The sequence below is a fragment of the Dendropsophus ebraccatus genome, chromosome 1 (assembly GCF_027789765.1).
Source record: "Dendropsophus ebraccatus isolate aDenEbr1 chromosome 1, aDenEbr1.pat, whole genome shotgun sequence".
NCBI lineage: Eukaryota > Metazoa > Chordata > Amphibia > Anura > Hylidae > Dendropsophus > Dendropsophus ebraccatus.
Window position 1 is genome coordinate 200,133,265 of NC_091454.1, and position 21,853 is coordinate 200,155,117.

At 45.2% G+C, this 21,853-nt stretch overlaps 1 protein-coding gene across 1 annotated transcript in view; it reads left to right on the forward strand.

The window, feature by feature from the left end:
• Positions 1-1,414: 1,414 nt before the first annotated feature.
• The window catches only part of DPYSL2 (dihydropyrimidinase like 2), a 64,143-nt gene continuing 43,704 nt past the window's right edge, over positions 1,415-21,853 (forward strand). The window contains exon 1 of the mRNA XM_069944341.1: positions 1,415-1,856. Coding sequence (XP_069800442.1) covers positions 1,563-1,856 — 294 coding nt within the window. The 5' untranslated portion in view covers positions 1,415-1,562. The remainder of the gene's footprint in view (positions 1,857-21,853) is intronic.

Below are 21,853 nucleotides of genomic sequence, written 5' to 3' on the forward strand. Positions count from 1 at the left end.
TTAAAATAAACTGAATTGATAAACAAAAAGCTGCACTGGATGTTGATAGATAGATAGACAGATAGATAGGAGATAGATAGGAGATAGATAGATAGATAGATAGATAGATAGATAGATAGATAGATAGGAGATAGATAGATAGATAGATAGATAGATAGATAGATGGGAGATAGATAGATAGGAGATAGATAGGAGATAGATAGATAGATAGATAGGAGATAGATAGATAGATAGATAGATAGATAGATAGACAGATAGATAGGAGATAGATAGGAGATAGATAGATAGATATGAAATAGATAGATAGATAGATAGATAGATAGATAGATAGATAGATAGATAGATAGATAGGAGATAATAGATAGATAGATAGATAGATAGGAAATAGATAGGAGATAGATAGATAGGAGATAGATGATAGATAGATAGATGATAGATAGATAGATAGATAGATAGATAGGAGACAGATAGATAGATAGATAGATAGATAGATAGATAGATAGAGAGAGATAGATAGGAGATAGATAGATGATGGATAGATAGATAGATAGGAGATAGATAGATAGATAGATAGATAGATAGATAGGAGATAGATAGATAGATAGATAGATAGATAGATAGATAGATAGATAGGAGATAGATAGATAGGAGATAGATAGATAGATAGATAGATAGATAGGAGATAGATAGATAGATAGATAGATAGATAGGAGATAGATAGATAGATAGATAGATAGATAGATAGATAGATAGATAGATAGGAGATAGATAGATAGATAGATAGATAGATAGGAGATAGATAGATAGATAGATAGATAGATAGGAGATAGATAATAAATAGATAGATAGATAGATAGATAGATAGATAACCCATGCAGCTATCGGTCAGGCATGGCATGGTGCCCTCCTCCAGCACTGGGCGCTGCCCGGCTCTCTGGCTGGTGCTGAAGGGACAGCGCCCGGTAGACTCCATGGGGCTGAGCCCACCACCCGCCAGTCCCTGCTCCATGTGCACTACTCCTCAGTCCTCCTTCCATTGTTCCTTAGCACACAGCCCCAGCCTTCTGATCCTTCTATCACAGACTGACCCCTTAGTGAGGAGCAATGCAGCAGTGGTGACCCCCTCCCCCTGTAACCCCTAGCCCACCTGCTGGCCCTCTGTAGCCCCCCCTAGGAGGCTTCCCCCAGCACCTTGGAGGATAGCTCCCTGCTAATCCATTTGCTGGTCCTCCTCATCACTTCCGGAGCTGTGGAGCTTTCTGCTGCAGAACCCCCACCCCCACCCCCACTCTTCCTCCTTCCCTCCCTGCTTCCTAATTCTGCTAAGTTGAGGAGCAGGCTGTGCACTTGAGAGCTGAGGAGGATCCCAGCAGATTGTTCAGCACAACTCTCCAGCATGGTGTGAGGAGTAGTCCTTTCTTTTGTCTGCTCCTAACCTGCAGTGCCTTCTCCTCCTCCCACCTCATCTCAGTCCTCCCCCTTCAGACTCCCCTATTTCCCCCCATTTTTTTTAATCTTTCTGTAATAACTGGTCCATCCCTAGGGGTGGTGGGGGGCTCAGGATGGCTGACAAGAGGCAACAAGGTGGTCGCCAGAATGAAGGGGAGGAGGTCCCAGCCTTCTTCAAGAACATGGGATCTGGAAGTCCCAAGCCAAGGCAGAAATTCTGTGGGATGTTCTGCCCTGTGGAGGGCTCTTCTGAGAACAAGACCATCAATTTTGACTCCCTATCTGCCTGTCGAGGGTCTGGCAGAGTCATTGATCAGCAGAGGGATGTAACCCCTTCAGAGCCAGGGAGGAAGATTGAGATCAAGTGTTCTTATGGCAAAGAAGCTCTTCAATACCTCAATGACAAGGTGGGTGATGACCTATGTCAATGCACAAGAGGAGGAGGAGGTGGTGGCTGGTGGGGGTAAGACAGAGGCCAAGGTAGGGCATTAACCATTCCCTTGCTGCAGAATGCTATGCATTGAAAGTTAATTGATTGCCTTGATGTTATACACTAACCTTGGCTCTCCAGCTGTTGCAAAACTACAACTCTCATCATGCCTGGACAGCCGAAGGCTGTCCAGGCATGATGGGAGTTGTAGTTTTGCATCAGCTGGAGAGCCAAGGTTCCCTCCCCCTCTTATACATGAACCTCAGTGCCCTTTGTGTGCTTCACACTGTGGCCCCTTCTCTCCACCTGTATGGGCTCCAGCCACTGCCTCCCTGTTGCAATGCTGTATTCTGCACTTAGGCTCCAGCTATCCATGTGGACTCCACCCTATAGGTGGATTCAGATTTACTGCAGATGTGGTGGCGGTGGCATATGTCTGGTATATAGTCACCAGGATCTTTGCCATTGTTACTGAACCCATAGTACATAATATACATATAAGTCCTCTTATATATCATGTTCATTGGTTGTGATCTGAAGACCTCCAAACACAAACTTTTTGACAGGTGGGAGGTCTATAGACTATGATACATTACATCTAGATCATTGAGCCTAGAGGTAAGTGCAGGCCCTTGGAAAGGATATGCATATAGTTCTACATAGCCCCCAACCCTTCCATGTCTGTATAGGACATTGAGCTCTATTAACCCTGAATAGAATTCCGGAGTTGCAGTGAAGACTGACACCGATAGAATATTAGAAAAAATGCAAGAAAAGAGTGTAATTTATATGGACAGAATGTAAACTCTCATTTATGGGCTAAACCATATCCCGATCCCAATAGAGATGCAGTAAAGACTGACATAATGGTGGAATGGGCGTTTTGGGAAGTATATAGGACTGACACAGTTTTAGGAGAAAGTTTGATATAAGTTTTGGACGTGTACGGTTCTTTATTAAGTTTTCTCTTTTGGATATTTCTCACCTTTAAAAGCCGATCGAAAAACTGGAGGCAGGAATAGGAAGGGGAACAGAGTGAGGATGACTGGCAATTTTAGTATACTGAATATTAAAGGGGGTTTCCACGTGTACACTACCTTTATTGACATGCCATATGAGAGTAGTGACTGTTGGGTGGTCCGCCATAAGGGTACACAGCCATTTCTGTAAATATGCTCTATATATTTTGGGAAAGACTCTCTGACACTCTTCACTGGAGAATACAAGCATTTTTCTACATTCTGGAAGCACAGCTGGGTATATGAAAGGTACCAGGTGTCACATTGACATAACTGCATTCAACAGTGTCAGCGGTTGGGACGTGAATTGCTTCTGACAGATTCACTTTAAAAGGGTACTCCAATAAAAGAAAGTCCCAGAGATTTGTAATTTACTTCTATTAAAAATCTCAACCCTTCCAGTACTTATCAGCTGCTGTATGTCCCGCAGGAAGTGTGGTGTATTCTTTCCAGTCTGGAGAGGAGAGGTTTTCTATGCTCTCAACAGTTCCTGTCATGGACAGAGGTGGCAGCAGAGAGCACTGTGTCAGACTGGAAAGAATACACCATGTAATGCAGGAGATACAGCAGCTGATAAGTACTGGAGGACTGGAGATTTTTTAATAGAAGTAAATTACAAATCTGTGTAACTTTCTGACACCAGTTGATTTAAAAAAAAAAATATCTATCTATCATCTATCTATCTCATATCTATCTATCTATCTATCTATCTATCTCATATCTATCTATCTATCTATCTATCTATCTATCTCCTATCTATCTATCTATCTATCTATCTATTTATTTATCTATCTGTCTATCTATCTTACTAGAGTACCCCTTTAAGTCCTTCAAGCCTTACATTGTGTGGCTGGACGCTTAATTATTCACGTAACTTTAAAGGGGAATTCCACATAAGGAAAACTTGTTTTCTATTAAAATTACATGAAAAGTTATATAGATGTGTCTATCCAGTGGCGTAGCTACCAGGGTCGCAGCGGTCGCCGCTGCCACCCGGCCTGCCACGAGGGGGGGCCCGCGAGGGCCACCCCTTGACACTGCACTGCTCCCCCCATAAATCACTCGTGACCGCAAGCATTGTTTTGCTTGCGGTCACAAGAGCAGGCTCGTCCGGGCCCCCGGCTGATGCACGGCCAGGGGTGTCCCGTCCTATCCCCGGCAGCGCCGCTCATCAGTGAACTCCCTGTGCCGCCTGGGGCCCTGATTTCCGGCACAGGAAGCACACATCAGAGACGCTTCCTGTGCCGGAAGTCCCAGCCCCGGCGCATAGGGAGTTCACGGAGGCACGGCGCTGCCGGGGATAGGACGGGACACCCCTGGCCGCGCAGCAGCCGGGGGCCTGGACGAGCCTGAAGAAGGAGAGAATCGCCGGGGGAGCAGATTGTTAGGTTAGTTTGTGTGTTTTTTTTATTTTAATTCTGCTTAGCATGGGGGAGAGGGGGGCATCTATAATGGATAGGAGAGGGGGGCATCTATAAGGGGGGAAGAGGGGGTCATCTATAATGGGGGAGACGGGGGCATCTATAAGGGGGGGAGAAGAGGATGCCATCTTCAAGGGGGGGGAAGGGGCCATCTATAAGGGGGGAGAGGGGGGCATCTATAAGGGGGGGGAGAAGAGGGTGCCATCTTCAAGGGGGGGAAGGGGCCATCTATAAGGGGAGAGGGGGGCATCTATAAGGAGAGGGGGGCCATCTATAAGGGGGGGGGGAGAGGGGGCCATCTATAAGGGGGGGAACATGCAGTGGGGGCCATCTATATATACTATAAGGGGGGTCACATAGAGTCAGAGCTACCCACTAAATGAGGGTGTAAAGGGGCCATTACAAATGTGCAGTGTGTAAAGAGATGAGGATGGTGCCAGTGTGAGGAGCCTAATATGTCTGTCTGGCAGATTCTGTGGATTCGTGGCTCGGAGAAGTTCTCATAACGGCCCAGGGCAGATGGAGAAGAAGAAAATGAAAAGGGAAGAACTCAGATCAGAGAAGACGTCCCCTGTGAGTCACCTGATATAATTGCACTGTAATTTATAGGGTGTATACAACCTGTGTGTAGCTGCGTCTACCTCTATATGACTGTATGATGTGATAGTGATCTGTGTACAGTGGATCTTATTCAGTAGCAGCCTTGGGGTTAGTCAGTATGTGGCGGTGTTAGTCAGTATGTGGTGGTAATATTTGTTACTTGTTATCCGGTACTGTGTTTTATTGGTCTTAGTATACTGGATTTGGTCAGTAAAAATATGGTGGTGATGGTAGTGGTTGTGGTGTGGCGGTAATATTTCCCCCTTGTATACTGGTATTATTGGCAAAATTGGTCTCAGTATACAGGATCGGTCAGAAGCAGGTGTTGCACTGATTGTGCAGAAGTGTGCAGTAATATTAGTACTGTGTTCACACATGTTGGAGTTTCATGGTGGTGTTACAGGTAGAGAATACAGCGTGCTGTGTGGTGTTACAGGTAGAGAGTACAGTGTGCTGTGTGGTGTTACAGGTAGAGAATACAGCCTGCTGTGTGGTGTTACAGGTAGAGAATACAGGGCGCTGTGTGGTGTTACAGGTAGAGAATACAGCGTGTGCTGTGAGATGTTACAGGTAGAGAATACAATGTGCTGTTTGGTGTTACAGGTAGAGAATACAGCGTGCTGTGTGGTGTTACAGGTAGAGAATACAATGTGCTGTTTGGTGTTACAGGTAGAGAATACAGCGTGCTGTGTGGTGTTACAGGTAGAGAATACAGAGTGCTGTGTGGTGTTACAGGTAGTACCAGTGTGCTGTGTGGTGTTACAGGTAGAGAATACAGTGTGCTGTGTGGTGTTACAGGTAGAGAATACAGTGCGCTGTGTGGTGTTACAGGTAGAGAATACAGCGTGCTGTGTGGTGTTACAGGTAGAGAATACAGCGTGCTGTGTGGTGTTACAGGTAGAGAATACAATGTTCTGTGTGGTGTTACAGGTAGAGAATACAGCGTGCTGTGTGGTGTTACAGGTAGAGAATACAGTGTGCTGTGTGGTGTTACAGGTAGAGAATACAGTGCGCTGTGTGGTGTTACAGGTAGAGAATACAGTGTGCTGTGTGGTGTTACAGGTAGAGAATACAGCGTGCTGTGTGGTGTTACAGGTAGAGAATACAGCGTGCTGTGTGGTGTTACAGGTAGAGAATACAGCTTGCTGTGTGGTGTTACAGGTAGAGAATACAGTGTGCTGTGTGGTGTTACAGGTAGAGAATACAGCGTGCTGTGTGGTTACAGGTAGAGAATACAGTGCTGTGTGGTGTTACAGGTAGAGAATACAGCGTGCTGTGTGGTGTTACAGATAGAGAATACAGTGTGCTGTGTGGTGTTACAGGTAGAGAATACAGTGCGCTGTGTGGTGTTACAGGTAGAGAATACAGTGTGCTGTGTGGTGTTACAGGTAGAGAATACAGCTTGCTGTGTGGTGTTACAGGTAGAGAATACAGTACTGTGTGCCGTTACATGTAGAGAATACAGCGAGCTGTGTGGTGTTACAGGTAGAGAATACAGCTGAGGAAAAGCATTGCACTCTGGAACCAGTACTGCATTCTGGGAACTGCTCAACCAGGAAGTACAGAAACACAATACAGAACAAAAACCCCCAAAACAAATGGATTTTTAGTAGTTTCAAAACTGGGATGGATAGGTAAGTAATGTTAAATGCTTCTGCAGAAGTTAATTTTTTTTTAACCTCTACCTAGAGGTCCCCTTTAAAATTCAACCTTGTTTACATGGCGCGATGTGTAGCCGATATGAATGATTTTATTGGCCACACAACAGATGCTATGAGCCGACAAGTATTTTCCAGTTCGTTGGCTGGTCGCTGGCCCATCTCTACAGGACAATGGTCTGTAAATTGCACAGAAATATCAGTGGAAAACTCTTTAAGGGTAGCTTCACACGCACACGTAACGCTGCGTTTTTATCGATGCGTTTTTATTGATGCGTTTTTATCGCTGCGTTTTTGGTGCGATTTTTACATGCGAGTTTTGATTTTCATATGAAAATCATGTGAAAATCAAAACGCGCATGTAAAAAAACGCACCAAAAACGCAGCGATACGGTACGTGTGAAGGCACCCTAAACCTTCCAGTGTAACCGTCATGGCTCAGCATCTGAAACTTCCCCAGATAGACGCCGCTGATGATGGAAGTGAAGGTTGCAGAGGAACCATCCCATGCGTCAGCGAGTTCCATACACGAGCCCTATATGAACTGAATAGAACCTGTGCACAGAACTTGTAGACACGCGGGATGGTTCAAGCACTGAGCTATGGCAGGAACACCTCAGGGGGAGAGTCACATGGGATGGACTTACCATGGATTTCCAAACCCCCAAACCAATGATTTTTTTTAAAATTCTGAATAATATGCAGGACAGATGAAACAAACATTTATAAACAGCTGAATATGTGATATTATAAGTTACTGTACAGTATAGCAATCAGCATGTGGAGTATAATGTATAGTAAGTGCATAAACCTAAAAAATAACAGCAGCAGTTTGTAGATACAGGATGGAGGTGGAGATCCCCATAATGCAGTAGCGTAGTACAACAGGCTAGAATAGAGAAGCAGGGCTGCTGTCAGAGGTCTGTGCGATCACATGACAGCAATGGGGAGGGGATTGTGTTCAACATGGACCAATCAGGAAGTGAGAATCACATAGCTGTGCAGGAGGACAGTGACAGAAACTTATCTATACAGCAGTGGGAATGGCTGAGTGTAAGTGCAGGCATATTATAGCAGCAGTGTGTATAGCTGAGTGTGAGTGCAGGCACATTATAGCAGGAATGGACAGGATGGGAGACACAAGGGATGACAAAGACTGCAGGAAGGAATGAGCAGGGTATAGAGAGAGAGCACAGTATAGCAGCATTTTCTGACCAGGGAGAAAGGGGTTACAGCTATGGCTAGATAACCTCCCTCCCCCGCTCCCCTTCCAACCTAGTACAGGGAGCTTTTAAACCAAAGCAATGCTCAAGTTAAAATTGTGAAAAACTGTGAGCTCTTCTTGCAAAACGCTCTTAATCCAAGTTACTCTTAAACCAAGGTACCACTGTATATATATATATATATATATATATATATATATATATATATATATACTATATATATATATACATATACAATAAATGTAGTTGTCTTCTCCTAAACTGAGCTGCAATAGCAAATACAGCCTGAAAGGAGGTGTGGCACTGTTTTTGAAAGGAGGCTTCCTGGTTTGTCTGAATTTGATTATGTTTATTTACCTTATAGTAAAACTCAGGAGGTGAAGTCATATGACTTTGTGAGCAGTAACCCCTAGCATCCAACTTCCATATTCTCAATGCCCTTTGAAAATAAAAGTAGTAATCTGATTGGTTGGTATATACAGCTGCTCAGTCTGTGATAATAAAACAGGGATAATGGCTGATAACAGAGAACTACAGTGAGTGAACACAAGTGTTTTGATGCAGTTAGAGGCTGTGATAATGGCTGATAACAGAGAACAGTTAACAAGTGTTTAAGTCCAGCAAGGTCGGGACCTTTAATAAACCTGCGTACCAAATTTGGGGTCAGATAGTTCAGGGTCTTAGATACCTATTAAGGACAGACTGTAGTGATGGCTGATAACAGAGAACAATGGAAGTGAATGTTGTATGTGTGCGGCAAGTTTGGGACTTTTATGGAAACCTTCTCAGTATGGACTTACAGGCCAAACATGGGGTCAGTCAGGTCAGTTCTGGATACCTATGAAGGTCAGACTGTGATAGTGGCTGATAACAGAAAACATCTTTGAAATGTATATGTGGTGACCTCCCTACTACTCAGCCAGTGATGCTAGTTGTCGTGAAGCCAGTGCTAGTCCAGCACACAGGTGTGAGGTTGGTACTTGCTTTGTATATGGCCGTTTTTTGTCCCCAAATGGTCGGTAAACTTCCGGGTTAGTTGTGGGTCCCTTGGGCTCTTGTCACGGCAGTGTGGAGTGGTAACTGACCCACCTGGGATATGGGTACCACCACCCACAGAAGAGGGTAAAAATAACCCAAGGTGTATGGTGGTGTGTGTATCGGTGCAGGTGCAAACAGAGATAGACAGAGTACCGTGCGCTTGATAGAAAAAATATAACACTTTACTGTAGAACTTTGGCGAGATAACAGTACACGCTCTATAGACAGTAATTATCTTGACAACAGACTTGTGTGCTGACTTGAGTGCTTGAGGTAGGTGCTTGGAGAGAGTAGAAGCTTGAGTAGAAGTAGTAGTAGTGTTTTATAGAGGTAGAGAGAAGAGGAGAGGCGTTTGCCAGAGGAGCCCTTGCCCAATATAGGCCTTGTACTTTGCCGGAACTAGTGAAGTGAGACTTGTACTCACATTTAGACAATGTCTGACCGCCTTCTGCCCCCTGGTATCGTAAAACCAATCCCAGGTGGGTAGCACGAGCCCCAGTTGTCGGTTATCTGGGTGTAGCTAGGTGCCCGAGATTTTACAGTTACCTGCACTGCGCAGTAGGATACTTAGACCTTTTATATACCCTTAGCTTTGTCCTACTGGGATCAGCTCCTATTGTTTTAGCAGTCTGTCCTTTTTGATGGGTTCCTGGTGTGGGCTAGGGTGGTCCTGGGTGGCTGCTCTCCCCTACTGTTAGTTTAGCACTGCATAGTAAATGTAGTTGCCTTAGAAGAACTCTGTGTGAGAGCTAGTCTTTCCTGCATCCGCCACACTGGATACCTAGTCTGAACTGCCTTACTTCCTTTCACACTGAGCTAACTCCACCTACAGGGCTGTGTGTGTAGAGAGAGGCAGAAGAGGACAGGACAGAGAAGAGAGAGCACCTGTGAGTGGTCAGCATCGAACACATGGTACAAAATACTTAACCAATTAACTTCCTCAGTTGTGCAACAGGAACAATACATATAAACAACAGTGACACCTAGTGGGGAAACCATACACTTCATGCACCACTTAACCTGAGTGCGAACTTTAAGACAGGTGCATAAGAGAACACTAGTAGTGGGACACCACATATGTATCCATCAAGGTTGGGACTTTTAGCTTTATATTTAGGTGATTAGCTTGCACTACTTTGCCCTTATTATCCATAATAGGCTTCTATTGAGAATTCAGGACGGTTTTCTGGGTTTCGCAGGTTGGTCACATGACGCAATGACGACACCGACATCTGTCCAGCCGTCCCACTCCTGTGGCTATAGGTGTCACCACTGCCCGGGGCTGTTGCTACATCTTCTCAAAGCAGCGCCTGGGCTCCTGCACTGAAGAGAGGGGTGACCAGCGTGACCTATAGCTGCAGGAGCGGGACGGCTGGATAGATGAGAGCAGGTACATATGGAGCCTGCTGTCATCTGGAACATCCTAATCCATAAAGGTAAATAATCCTCACGATTGTGCTGATATGGTTCCCTGCTGCACAGCATAGCTCTGCAGCTCACCGAGTCTACCAGCAGCAGCTTTACATGTGGGAAACAGATGTTTTATTAGGCCGGGAGAGGGGCGGCAACTAGTCATCTGGGTGGGGAGCTGCCTGTGACTAGTCACAGCTCTATGCCTGTCAGTGTGCTTTGTGGGGACGACCACGTAATGGCCTCTTTGCACGTCAATCATCTCCGCAAAGTGCAGAGTCAGTCTAGTGTCACCCCCCCCATCAGTGCACAGACTAGCGTTACCATCACCCTTGGTCAGTCTGCAGTCTAGTGTAACCAGAGTGTCACCAATCATTACTGATCTTAAGGGGTATACAGCGTGTTAACAGTTATTACTGATCTCGAGGAGTATACAGTGTATTAATGATTACTGACTTGTTGGAGTATACAGCATGTTACTGATTATCATTGATCTTTAGGAGTATACAGCATGTTACTGGTTATTACAGACTGGTTGGAGTATACAGTGCGATACCAGTTATCATTGATCTCTAGGAGTATACAGTACACAGCGTGTTACTGGTTATCACTGATCTCCAGGAGTATACAGTATACAGCATATTACTGGTTATTATTGATGGCTGGGTGCATACAGCATGTTACAGCCATCAATAATAACCAGTAATATACTGTATACTGTATACCCCTAGAGATCAGTGATAACTAGTAACATGCTGTATGCACCCAGCCATCAATAATAACCAGTAATATGCTGTATACTGTATACTCCTGGAGATCAGTGATAACCAGTAACACGCTGTGTACTGTATACTCCTAGAGATCAATGATAACTGGTATCGCACTGTATACTCCAACCAGTCTGTAATAACCAGTAACATGCTGTATACTCCTAAAGATCAATGATAATCAGTAACATGCTGTATACTCCAACAAGTCAGTAATCATTAATACACTGTATACTCCTCGAGATCAGTAATAACTGTTAACACGCTGTATACCCCTTAAGATCAGTAATGATTGGTGACACTCTGGTTACACTAGACTGCAGACTGACCAAGGGTGATGGTAACGCTAGTCTGTGCACTGATGGGGGGGGGGGGGGGTGACACTAGACTGACTCTGCACTTTGCGGAGATGATTGACGTGCAGAGAGGCCATTACGTGGTCGTCCCCACAAAGCACACTGACAGGCATAGAGCTGTGACTAGTCACAGGCAGCTCCCCACCCAGATGACTAGTTGCCGCCCCTCTCCCGGCCTAATAAAACATCTGTTTCCCACATGTAAAGCTGCTGCTGGTAGACTCGGTGAGCTGCAGAGCTATGCTGTGCAGCAGGGAACCATATCAGCCCAATCATAAGGATTATTTACCTTTATGGATTAGGATGTTCCAGATGACAGCAGGCTCCATATGTACCTGCTCTCATCTATCCAGCCGTCCCGCTCCTGCAGCTATAGGTCACGCTGGTCACCCCTCTCTTCAGTGCAGGAGCCCAGGCGCTGCTTTGAGAAGATGTAGCAACAGCCCCGGGCAGTGGTGACACCTATAGCCACAGGAGTGGGACGGCTGGACAGATGTCGGTGTCGTCATTGCGTCATGTGACCAACCTGTATTACCAGTGACTCTGTATAACCAGTGACCCAGTATAACCAGTGAACCTGTATAACCAGTGACTCTATATAACCAGTGATCGCGTATAACCAGTGATCCCGTATAACCAGTGATTCTGTATAACCAGTGATCCCGTATAACCAGTGATTCTGTATAACAAGTGATTCTGTATAACCAGTGACCCTGTATAACCAGTAATCCTGTATAATCAGTGATACCGTATAACCAGTGATTCTGTATTACCAGTGACTCTATAACCAGTGATCCCGTATAACCAGTGATTCTGTATTACCAGTGACTCTGTATAACCAGTGATCCCGTATAACCAGTGACTCTGTATAACCAGTGATCCCGTATAATCAGTGATCCTGTGTAACCAGTGATTCTGTATAACCAGTGACTCTGTATAAGCAGTGACCCTGTATAACCTGTTACCCTGTATAACCAGTGACTCTGTATAAGCAGTGACCCTGTATAATCTGTTACCCTGTATAACCAGTGACTCTGTATAAGCAGTGACCCTGTATAACCTGTTACCCTGTATAACCAGTGACTCTATATAACCAGTGACTCTGTATAACCTGTTACCCTGTATAACCAGTGACTCTGTATAACCAGTGACTCTGTATAACCAGAAACCCTTTATAACTAGTGACTCTGTATAACCAGTGATCCCGTATAACCAGTTATCCAGTATAATCAGTGACTCTGTATAACCAGTGACCCTGTATAACTAGTCATTTTATATAACCAGTGACTCTGTATAACCAGTGATCCCATATAACCAGTGACCCTGTATAACTAGTCATTCTATATAACCAGTGACTCTGTATAACCAGTGATCCCATATAACCAGTGCCTAACACCCTCTAGGGAAGGATTTGGGTAGTCTGTCTCTTCAGTACAGAGCACATTGTTATCATAATGAAAGAACAGGAAAATGATTAAAAACATGACAGACAATTATAACACTTAGAGGGGTGGGTCTGTCCTACAGAGAAATTGCCAGGAAAGCCAAGGTGGCAGTCAGTACAATTTCCTATATCATCAAATGGAAACTGGAGTAAACTCTCACAGGAAGATCAGAAGCTTTCAAGAGTGGACAATGTGTTTGTGTTTGCTGCTTTTAAGGGTCTGTTCACACGTACAGACTCGCTGCCTAAAACTCGCACAGAAAATCGCATGAAAGTAGCTGCGTGTAAAAATCGCACCAAACGCGCATCTAAAATTGCACCAAACACGTAGCGAGAATACACATACACTGACTTTATAGCAATCAGTATCACTGTGGATTTATGTGCGAGAAACTCGCAGCGATAAATACGCAGCGATAAATACGCAGCGATAAGGTACGTGTGAAGGCACCCTTAAAACTGAACACAGCATCAAATCTGCTGCAGATCTGCTGCATATACGGTGTGTGTGTGTTTGTACCCTTAGGGTACAAACCCACACACCGTATACACAGCAGATACGCAACTGCATCCCCTGCTGAACGGACCCCAGGACAGATCTTGGATTAAAAGCAGCTATCTGATGGTACAAGTGGTTTGCAGGGGTCCGATTGTGGGTACAGAGACACTTTAATCTTTGCCTGAAGATTTTGTGCTGTGCAAAGAAAAAGCAAGCTTCCATGTCAGCTGTGAAGAGAAGACTTTGACAGGTCGGGTATCAGCAAGGAAGCCACTGCTAGGATTACAAAATGACTTGCCTGGGCCGAGCACCATTGGACTACTGAAGAGTGGGAGAAGGGCTGGTGAATCTAAATTTGTCATCTTACATCACTAAGAGTTTTCATACGTCATTAGAGATGAGCAAACCTTGATCATGGTTGGGTTTGTCCAATCTTTGATTACCGGCGGCTAAAGATGTTGGATGCAACCCTCAGGCTACATGGAAAACATGGATACAATCATAGGCCATAAGCTATAGGCTGAATCCATGTTTTCCAGGACTCCCTAGGGCTGCATCCAACTTCTTCAGCAATCAAATGGCGTACCCTCGATGAACGCGAGTGTGCTTCAACTTCGCTCATCTCTATACGTCATGGATTAGGTGAAAGGATGGTTCTTCAGTCTGAGAAACATGGTGGGAGAAGTGTGATGATCCTGGGCTCTTTTGCTGGATTTAGAGTGGCCAACTTACCCTGGGTGACTGGCATACGGGATAGAAAGGGTTACCACAACACTATAATGCGTTGTGCAATAACCTCTGGTCGGGGTTCATATTACACAAATCCAAAACATACACCAAGGTCCGGGGTAGTGAACCTTGGCTCTCCAGTTGTTGAAAAACTCCAACTCCCATCATGCCTGGACAGCCAAAGCCATGCATGATGGGAGTTGCAGTTTGGCAACAGCTGGAGAGCCATGGTTCCCTACCCCTGGTATAAGTTATACCAGAACTACCTAAGAAGACTCCAGTGGGTTTTACTGCGGTGGATGCAGGCTCTTAAGTGGAGAATACGGCAGGCGTCCGCCAGGGAGAAGGGCCTAATCTGTGCCTTCTTCCTGGTGTACGCCCCTTCTTCATAAATCTCCCCTATAGTGTATATTGGGGTAATAGGGGTCTGTTTGGCACTTCAGAGTGGGGTGGATGAAGCTGAGAGGGGATCTTGCACGCAGTCGGCTCTCCCATTGTAATTTATTGGAGTTGTAGGAGGCTCGGCTGTTTCCGTCACTCCCATAAACGACATAAAAGTATGTAAATGATATATGTCCTCATAGAGCTAGCGTTTTCCACATTATGTAATTCCTGTCCATTATGCGTATCCATCACCAGGCCTCCCCAGTGCTCACAGATAGGCTTTCTGGTAAATGGGAGGTAATAAATCATAGTGACTCCCATAATCCTATTGCTTGCCTTGCAGTCTCTGGCTATTAGCTGTGTAATTGGGGCCGAGCATACTGATGGCTAAATAGAGAGGTATTAGATCAGGGAAGTGAGATCTACATCTATTCTGCAGCTGATCTGATTTCTATCGACCTGTCAGCAGAAGACAATAATACAAATGGCACCGTGTTCTGCTGACAGAGTCACAGGGAATTGCTGTGTCCTGTTATCTCATAGAGGGAGTGGTTATCAGAGCAGGAGTTACCTATACCCGCACTCGGTTTTTATTTAAAGGGTTAATGCAGAAAAAAAAAATCTCTTCAACTCAACTGGTGTCAGGAAGTTATACAGATTTGTAAGTGACTTCTATTTAAAAATCTGAAGCCTTCCAGTATTTATCAGCTGCTGTATGTCCTGTAGGGAGTGGTGAATTCTTTCCAGTCTGCTCCACCCCTGTCCGAGACAGGAACTGTTTAGAGCAGGAGAGGTTTTCTGTGAGGACTTGCTACTGATCTGGACAGTTCCTGACATGGACAGAGGAGGCAGCAGAGAGTGCTGTATCAGACTGGAAATCATACACCACTTCCTGCAGGACATACAGCAGCTGATAAGTACTGGAAGGCTTTAGATTTTTAAATAGAAGTCATTTACAAATCTGTATAACTTTCTGACACCAGTTGATTTGAGGAGATTTTGGTGTGCTGGGAGGAGGACACTCAGGGAGAGATTAGGGCACACGTGTCAAACTTGTGGCCCTCCGGTTGTTGTAAAAATAAAACGCCAATCATCCCTGGACAGTCAAAGCTTTAGTTGTCTAGGACATAGCAATAGTTTTTTAGACTGACAAGGACACTTTATTGTTCCAGCAACCATCAAGTGTGTATGCAGAAGGTGTCATTTGAAGCCGGTGCCCCCAGTGTATAATCTGTCAGAGGGCCCTTCCATTATAATGCTTCATTTATACTACCAGCCTCCTCATATGGGGACAAGAGACTTTATGGGCCACCTCAGGCTCCAGGGCCCAGGTGCTTGTGAACCCTCTGTATCCCCTATAGGCCCTATTCCATGGAACGATATCGGCCGATAATAGCCCCGTGGAATAGAAGGCTTTCATGTCGGCTGATCGTTGCAGTCGTTTGTTTTTCAAACATGTTGAAAAACAAGAGACTGTGATAGCAGCGATCTGCCGCCGTTGTACCGTGGAATAGGAGCGGTGGCAGCAGACCACCACTATCCTCTATGGGCTGCCCGGACAATCTAGCGATCACCCGGGCAGCCCCCCCGCAGCTCCCCATGGTCACTCCCGCACTCACCTGCTCGCTGCTGCCGCGTGTAGTTGCTCCTCTCAGTCGGCCCGTGGAATAGGGACATATAGCTACACCCATGCAGGGCACCATCTAACATTAAGCCCTGTGCACTGCATACCACAAATTTCTATTTATAAATATATATATATATATTTGTAAACTGTTTTTCTAAACTTTTTAGATAAATCCAGTGGGACCTGCACGGGGGGCAGAGATCAATCCTTTTTTAGCTGCATTTATACATTTTATATTGCATTCCTATACATATACTGTATAATGGTCAGACTAAGATGGTATAGTGCAGGGCTAGCTGAGTGCAGGCAGATAACTTCTGACACTAGTGTTAGTTAGTGTTACTGTTATATGACCATTAACTTTACTGTACAGTTCTTGTGCAAAAAATCATACCGTGTTATAAGGCAAATACAGGTATCACAGCCCGTTACCCCTCAGGTAGCCCCTATAGCCAGTCAATGACATTGACGGAGGAATGGCACTAGCGCCACTAGCCCATTAGTGCACTAGCAATCCCAGAATCCCACTTGAGGGTGGTCTAGAACCTTTATTCATACATGTAACCCATCCAAATATCACTCCAATTGGTAAATTTCAAAACGTCACATAATTTGCCACAATAACCACATCCTTATCTTATTCTGACAGTTATATAAGTTTCATAAAGCTATTAATATCTATGCTTTGCATGTCATTTAAGCTGGCAGAAACCCAAATCACCATGTTATTACTGTAGTACTTGTTACACAATGAGAAATTCATACTTAGAAATTTAGGCACAATAAAATCTACCAGGGGTGTAACTAGAAATGGCCGGGCCCCATAGCAATTTTTCCTTTGATGCTGCGCCCCTTGTGGGTGGGTGTGGGCCCAGCTTCTGTACACACCCTTCCCCCCTGGTTACCTAGTGTCAGGACTAGTGTCGGGCCCTCACTCAGGCTGACCATGCCGCCGGGCCCCTTGATGTGTTAGGGCCCTATAGCAGGCTCTACGGCTGCTACTGTGGTAGTTTAGCCACTGAAATCTACAGCTCTGTCCAAAAAAGTAAGAATAGTTGGTCACTAGTTGGCAATGTCAGGAGGCTTAGAATTCTCTCCCTATTTGCTTGTCTCTCCCTGTCTGTGCTGTTACACTGGATACTGAGAAAACTTTATCTTAAAGGGGTGGTTCACAGCAGCATGCTTAAAGTGTCACTGTCAGTCCCGTCCCCCCCCCAGAAATCAATAGTCCAGGCGATTTTAGGAAACTTTGTAATTGGGTTTATTAGGCAAATCTGCCATTATCTGCATTAAAAAAGACTTTCCCCAGGTCCTCCCCCTCCCCTCCTCTCTCTCATCTCATTATCAGGAAATCGCGTTTTGTTTACATCAGTCGTGCCCTTTCTAACCTATGGAGAGGGGAGGGGGGAGGAGGGAGATTAGTTGCCAGCAGAGAACAAAGGGTTACACAGCGGGACCTGTGTGAAAGTCGGTATTCAGAGGTCAGAGAGGTCAGTGCTGACTTCAGAGGAGATAGCCCGGTGATGTAGCTGTAAATTAACTCTTTGTTGTCCTGTTTTGGTGCCTCATCTCCCTCCACCCCTCCCCTCTCCATAAGAGAACCATGAAGACGGGGGAGAGCTTCAAACTGCTTTTTCATGATAAAAATGCATTTTTTTGGCTAATAAACCCAATTACAAAATTCCTTAAAATCGCCTGCACCACTTATTTCTGCAAAAAAAAAATAAAAAAATTAAGCGACAGTGACATTCATTATCATTTTTCACCGGACAACCCTTTTAATAGCTAAATAATCTAGCTAGCAGGTGTTTTTGATCCACACCTTTCCGAGTTCACAGGTTAACAGGACTATTGTCATTGGTTGAGAGAATCATGTGACCAAAGCATCTTACTTTCATACATGTGTCTACTGACTGTTAGGACACAGCAGTGATATTAAAGGGGTATACTGCTCATTCCCTCCTAAAAAAAAACAAAAAACTTCAAACTTTACTGGTGATACTCACTAATCCTCCCTGAGTTTTCTGACACATCTCGCACAGTTCTCGGTGGCTCAGTTCATCTGTTCTAAACTTCTGGAGATCCGTCACTATATTCAAGATAGTGCCAGGCAGAAAACTACATTTCCCAGCATGCCTTGTGTATACCCGCCCCTGTTATTGCCCACCGCTTGTCATGCTACTACTGGAGGCCAGAGGAACTTCCACCAGTGCTGACGTCAGGCGTGGCCTTGGCTTGCTTTTACCAGACAGAAGACCATGTGGGCGCCGTCTCTGATTGGTGGGGGGGAAAGACGGAGTGGACAGCCACAAGAGGAATTTTAACCACTTCAGGGGGGCGAGTGGCCTGGAAAACTGCCGGAGCACCTCAGACTGCTGACCATACTATACCCAAACAAAATTTAAGATGCGGGGCAAAATATTCCTCAGCCACACGACATCCTTATACATAACGTAGCTGTGATGGGAGTACTGGGACACTGCACATACTTTTAGCAGTAAACTTTAAGCCCCACGTCCTTTACAGTATGTTTTGCCAGTTGCTGGCTATGTATCTGACAAAGACTCCAGTCCTGAGCTTAGATGCATTATACATCTGTCTTAATAAAGGTAAAATTGCGGATATACTGCTGTCCTGTGATTCTCCAATACTAGAAGTCAACGGTTTGTAACCTTGTTGTGGGGTTTTAGCAGGCAAAGTTATAAAACATGGCTCACCTATTGCTTCGCCCCATGGCCACACTATGGATCCTACTATGGGCCTATAGGTGTTAATACTTATTGGATTTGGGAATGCTGTATTTACACAAAACGATAATTGGCCCGATCGTAGGATTAACTATGTCGGAGTAACGATTTTTTTTCATAACGGTCAGTGATATATCGTACCCATTGGTTAAATTGGCGAACAACTGTTTTCAAGGAACAATCTGCGAAGTTTTTGTGAACGACGATTTTAGAACATGTAAGATCAAAAAGAATGATTTCTCGTTCGTTGTTTGATCGCTCGCAGCGTTTACACGTACGATTATCGGCGAAATTGATCGTTATTGTGCGAATTCGCGCGATAATTGTTCCGTGTAAACGCAGCATAAGAGAGACTCGACTCCCTGATCCTGTTCTGTATAAGGGCCCTATTCCACCGGACGATTATCGTTCGCATAAACGTTAACGATTTCAAACGACCGCTATTGCAAAAGACCTGAAACCGTTCACTCATTTCCATGGAACGATAATCATTACTTATGATCATATTTGCAATTTTTTTTTCTTCGCTATTGCGTTCGTATCTACTGCGAACGACCGAACGATGTCTTATTCCATGCGAACGAATTGCGAACGTTTTGCGAACGAGCAACGATAAAAATAGGTCCAGGTCTTATAAAGCGATCAACGAGTTCTCGTTTGGTCGTTAATCGTTAACTGCATTTCAGCCGAAGGATTATCGTTTAGATTCAAACAATTTAACGATAATCTGAACGATAATCGTCCGGTGGAATAGGGCCCTAACTCAGGAATGCCCCATTTACAGCAATGTGAATGATGTGACTGCAGCCAATGATCTGTCTCCAGCCTTGGAGGAGATCTGCGGATGACGACTATCACAATGAACAGAAGTGTATAGTCAGAGCCCAGCACTGGATAGCACAGACTCATCTACATCTGATGCCGCTGTCATTGCCTAGTGAGAGGCGCCGTCACGTAGACGTTACATAATAAGGGCTGGCACTGACTGTAAGATCTCACTGGACTACACTGCAATAGTATATAATATCACAGCCCTGTATGTGACACCAAACCCTGGGACTAGATCACACTGACCATCAAGAGCCTGGATTAATCAGCAGATGTCACAGTGCAAGATGTACGCTCCTCACTGGGTGTCACCATTACACTAGGACACGGAATCTGTGTCACACTGTTATAGCAGAGCCCATCACTGCGTCATACTGTTATAGCAGAGCGGTCACTGTGTCACACTGTTATAGCAGAGCGGTCACTGTATTACACTGTTATAGCAGAGCGGTCACTGTGTCACACTGTTATAGCAGAGCGGTCACTGTATTGCACTGTTATAGCAGAGCCGGTCACTGTATTACACTGTTATAGCAGAGCCGGTCACTGTGTCACACTGTTATAGCAGAGCGGTCACTGTGTCACACTGTTATAGCAGAGCCGGTCACTGTGTCACACTGTTATAGCAGAGCGGTCACTGTATTACACTGTTATAGCAGAGCCGGTCACTGTATTACACTGTTATAGCAGAGCCGGTCACTGTGTCACACTGTTATAGCAGAGCGGTCACTGTGTCACACTGTTATAGCAGAGCGGTCACTGTGTCACACTGTTATAGCAGAGCGGTCACTGTGTCACACTGTTATAGCAGAGCGGTCACTGTGTCACACTGTTATAGCAGAGCCGGTCACTGTGTCACACTGTTATAGCAGAGCGGTCACTGTGTCATACTGTTATAGCAGAGCGGTCACTGTGTCACACTGTTATAGCAGAGCGGTCACTGTGTCACACTGTTATAGCAGAGCGGTCACTGTGTCACACTGTTATAGCAGAGCGGTCACTGTGTCATACTGTTATAGCAGAGCGGTCACTGTGTCACACTGTTATAGCAGAGCGGTCACTGTGTCACACTGTTATAGCAGAGCGGTCACTGTGTCACACTGTTATAGCAGAGCCCATCACTGTGTCACACTTTTATAGCAGAGCGGTCACTGTGTCACACTGTTATAGCAGAGCGGTCACTGCGTCACACTGTTATAGCAGAGCGGTCACTGCGTCACACTGTTATAGCAGAGCGGTCACTGTGTCACACTGTTATAGCAGAGCGGTCACTGTGTCACACTGTTATAGCAGAGCCGGTCACTGTGTCACACTGTTATAGCAGAGCTGGTCACTGTGTCACACTGTTATAGCAGAGCGGTCACTGTGTCACACTGTTATAGCAGAGCCCATCACTGTGTCACACTGTTATAGCAGAGCCCATCACTGTGTCACACTGTTATAGCAGAGCCCATCACTGTGTCACACTGTTATAGCAGAGCCCATCACTGTGTCACACTGTTATAGCAGAGCGGTCACTGCGTCACACTGTTATAGCAGAGCGGTCACTGCGTCACACTGTTATAGCAGAGCGGTCACTGCGTCACACTGTTATAGCAGAGCGGTCACTGTATTACACTGTTATAGCAGAGCCGGTCACTGTATTACACTGTTATAGCAGAGCCGGTCACTGTGTCACACTGTTATAGCAGAGCGGTCACTGTGTCACACTGTTATAGCAGAGCGGTCACTGTGTCACACTGTTATAGCAGAGCGGTCACTGTATTACACTGTTATAGCAGAGCCGGTCACTGTGTCACACTGTTATAGCAGAGCCGGTCACTGTGTCACACTGTTATAGCAGAGCCGGTCACTGTGTCACACTGTTATAGCAGAGCCGGTCACTGTGTCACACTGTTATAGCAGAGCGGTCACTGTGTCATACTGTTATAGCAGAGTCGGTCACTGTGTCACACTGTTATAGCAGAGCGGTCACTGTGTCATACTGTTATAGCAGAGCGGTCTCTGTATTACACTGTTATAGCAGAGCGGTCACTGTGTCATACTGGTATAGCAGAGCGGTCACTGTGTCACACTGTTATAGCAGAGCGGTCACTGTGTCATACTGGTATAGCAGAGCCCATCACTGTGTCACACTGTTATAACAGAGCGGTCACTGCGTCACATTGTTATAGCAGAGCGGTCACTGTGTCACACTGTTATAGCAGAGCGGTCACTGTGTCAT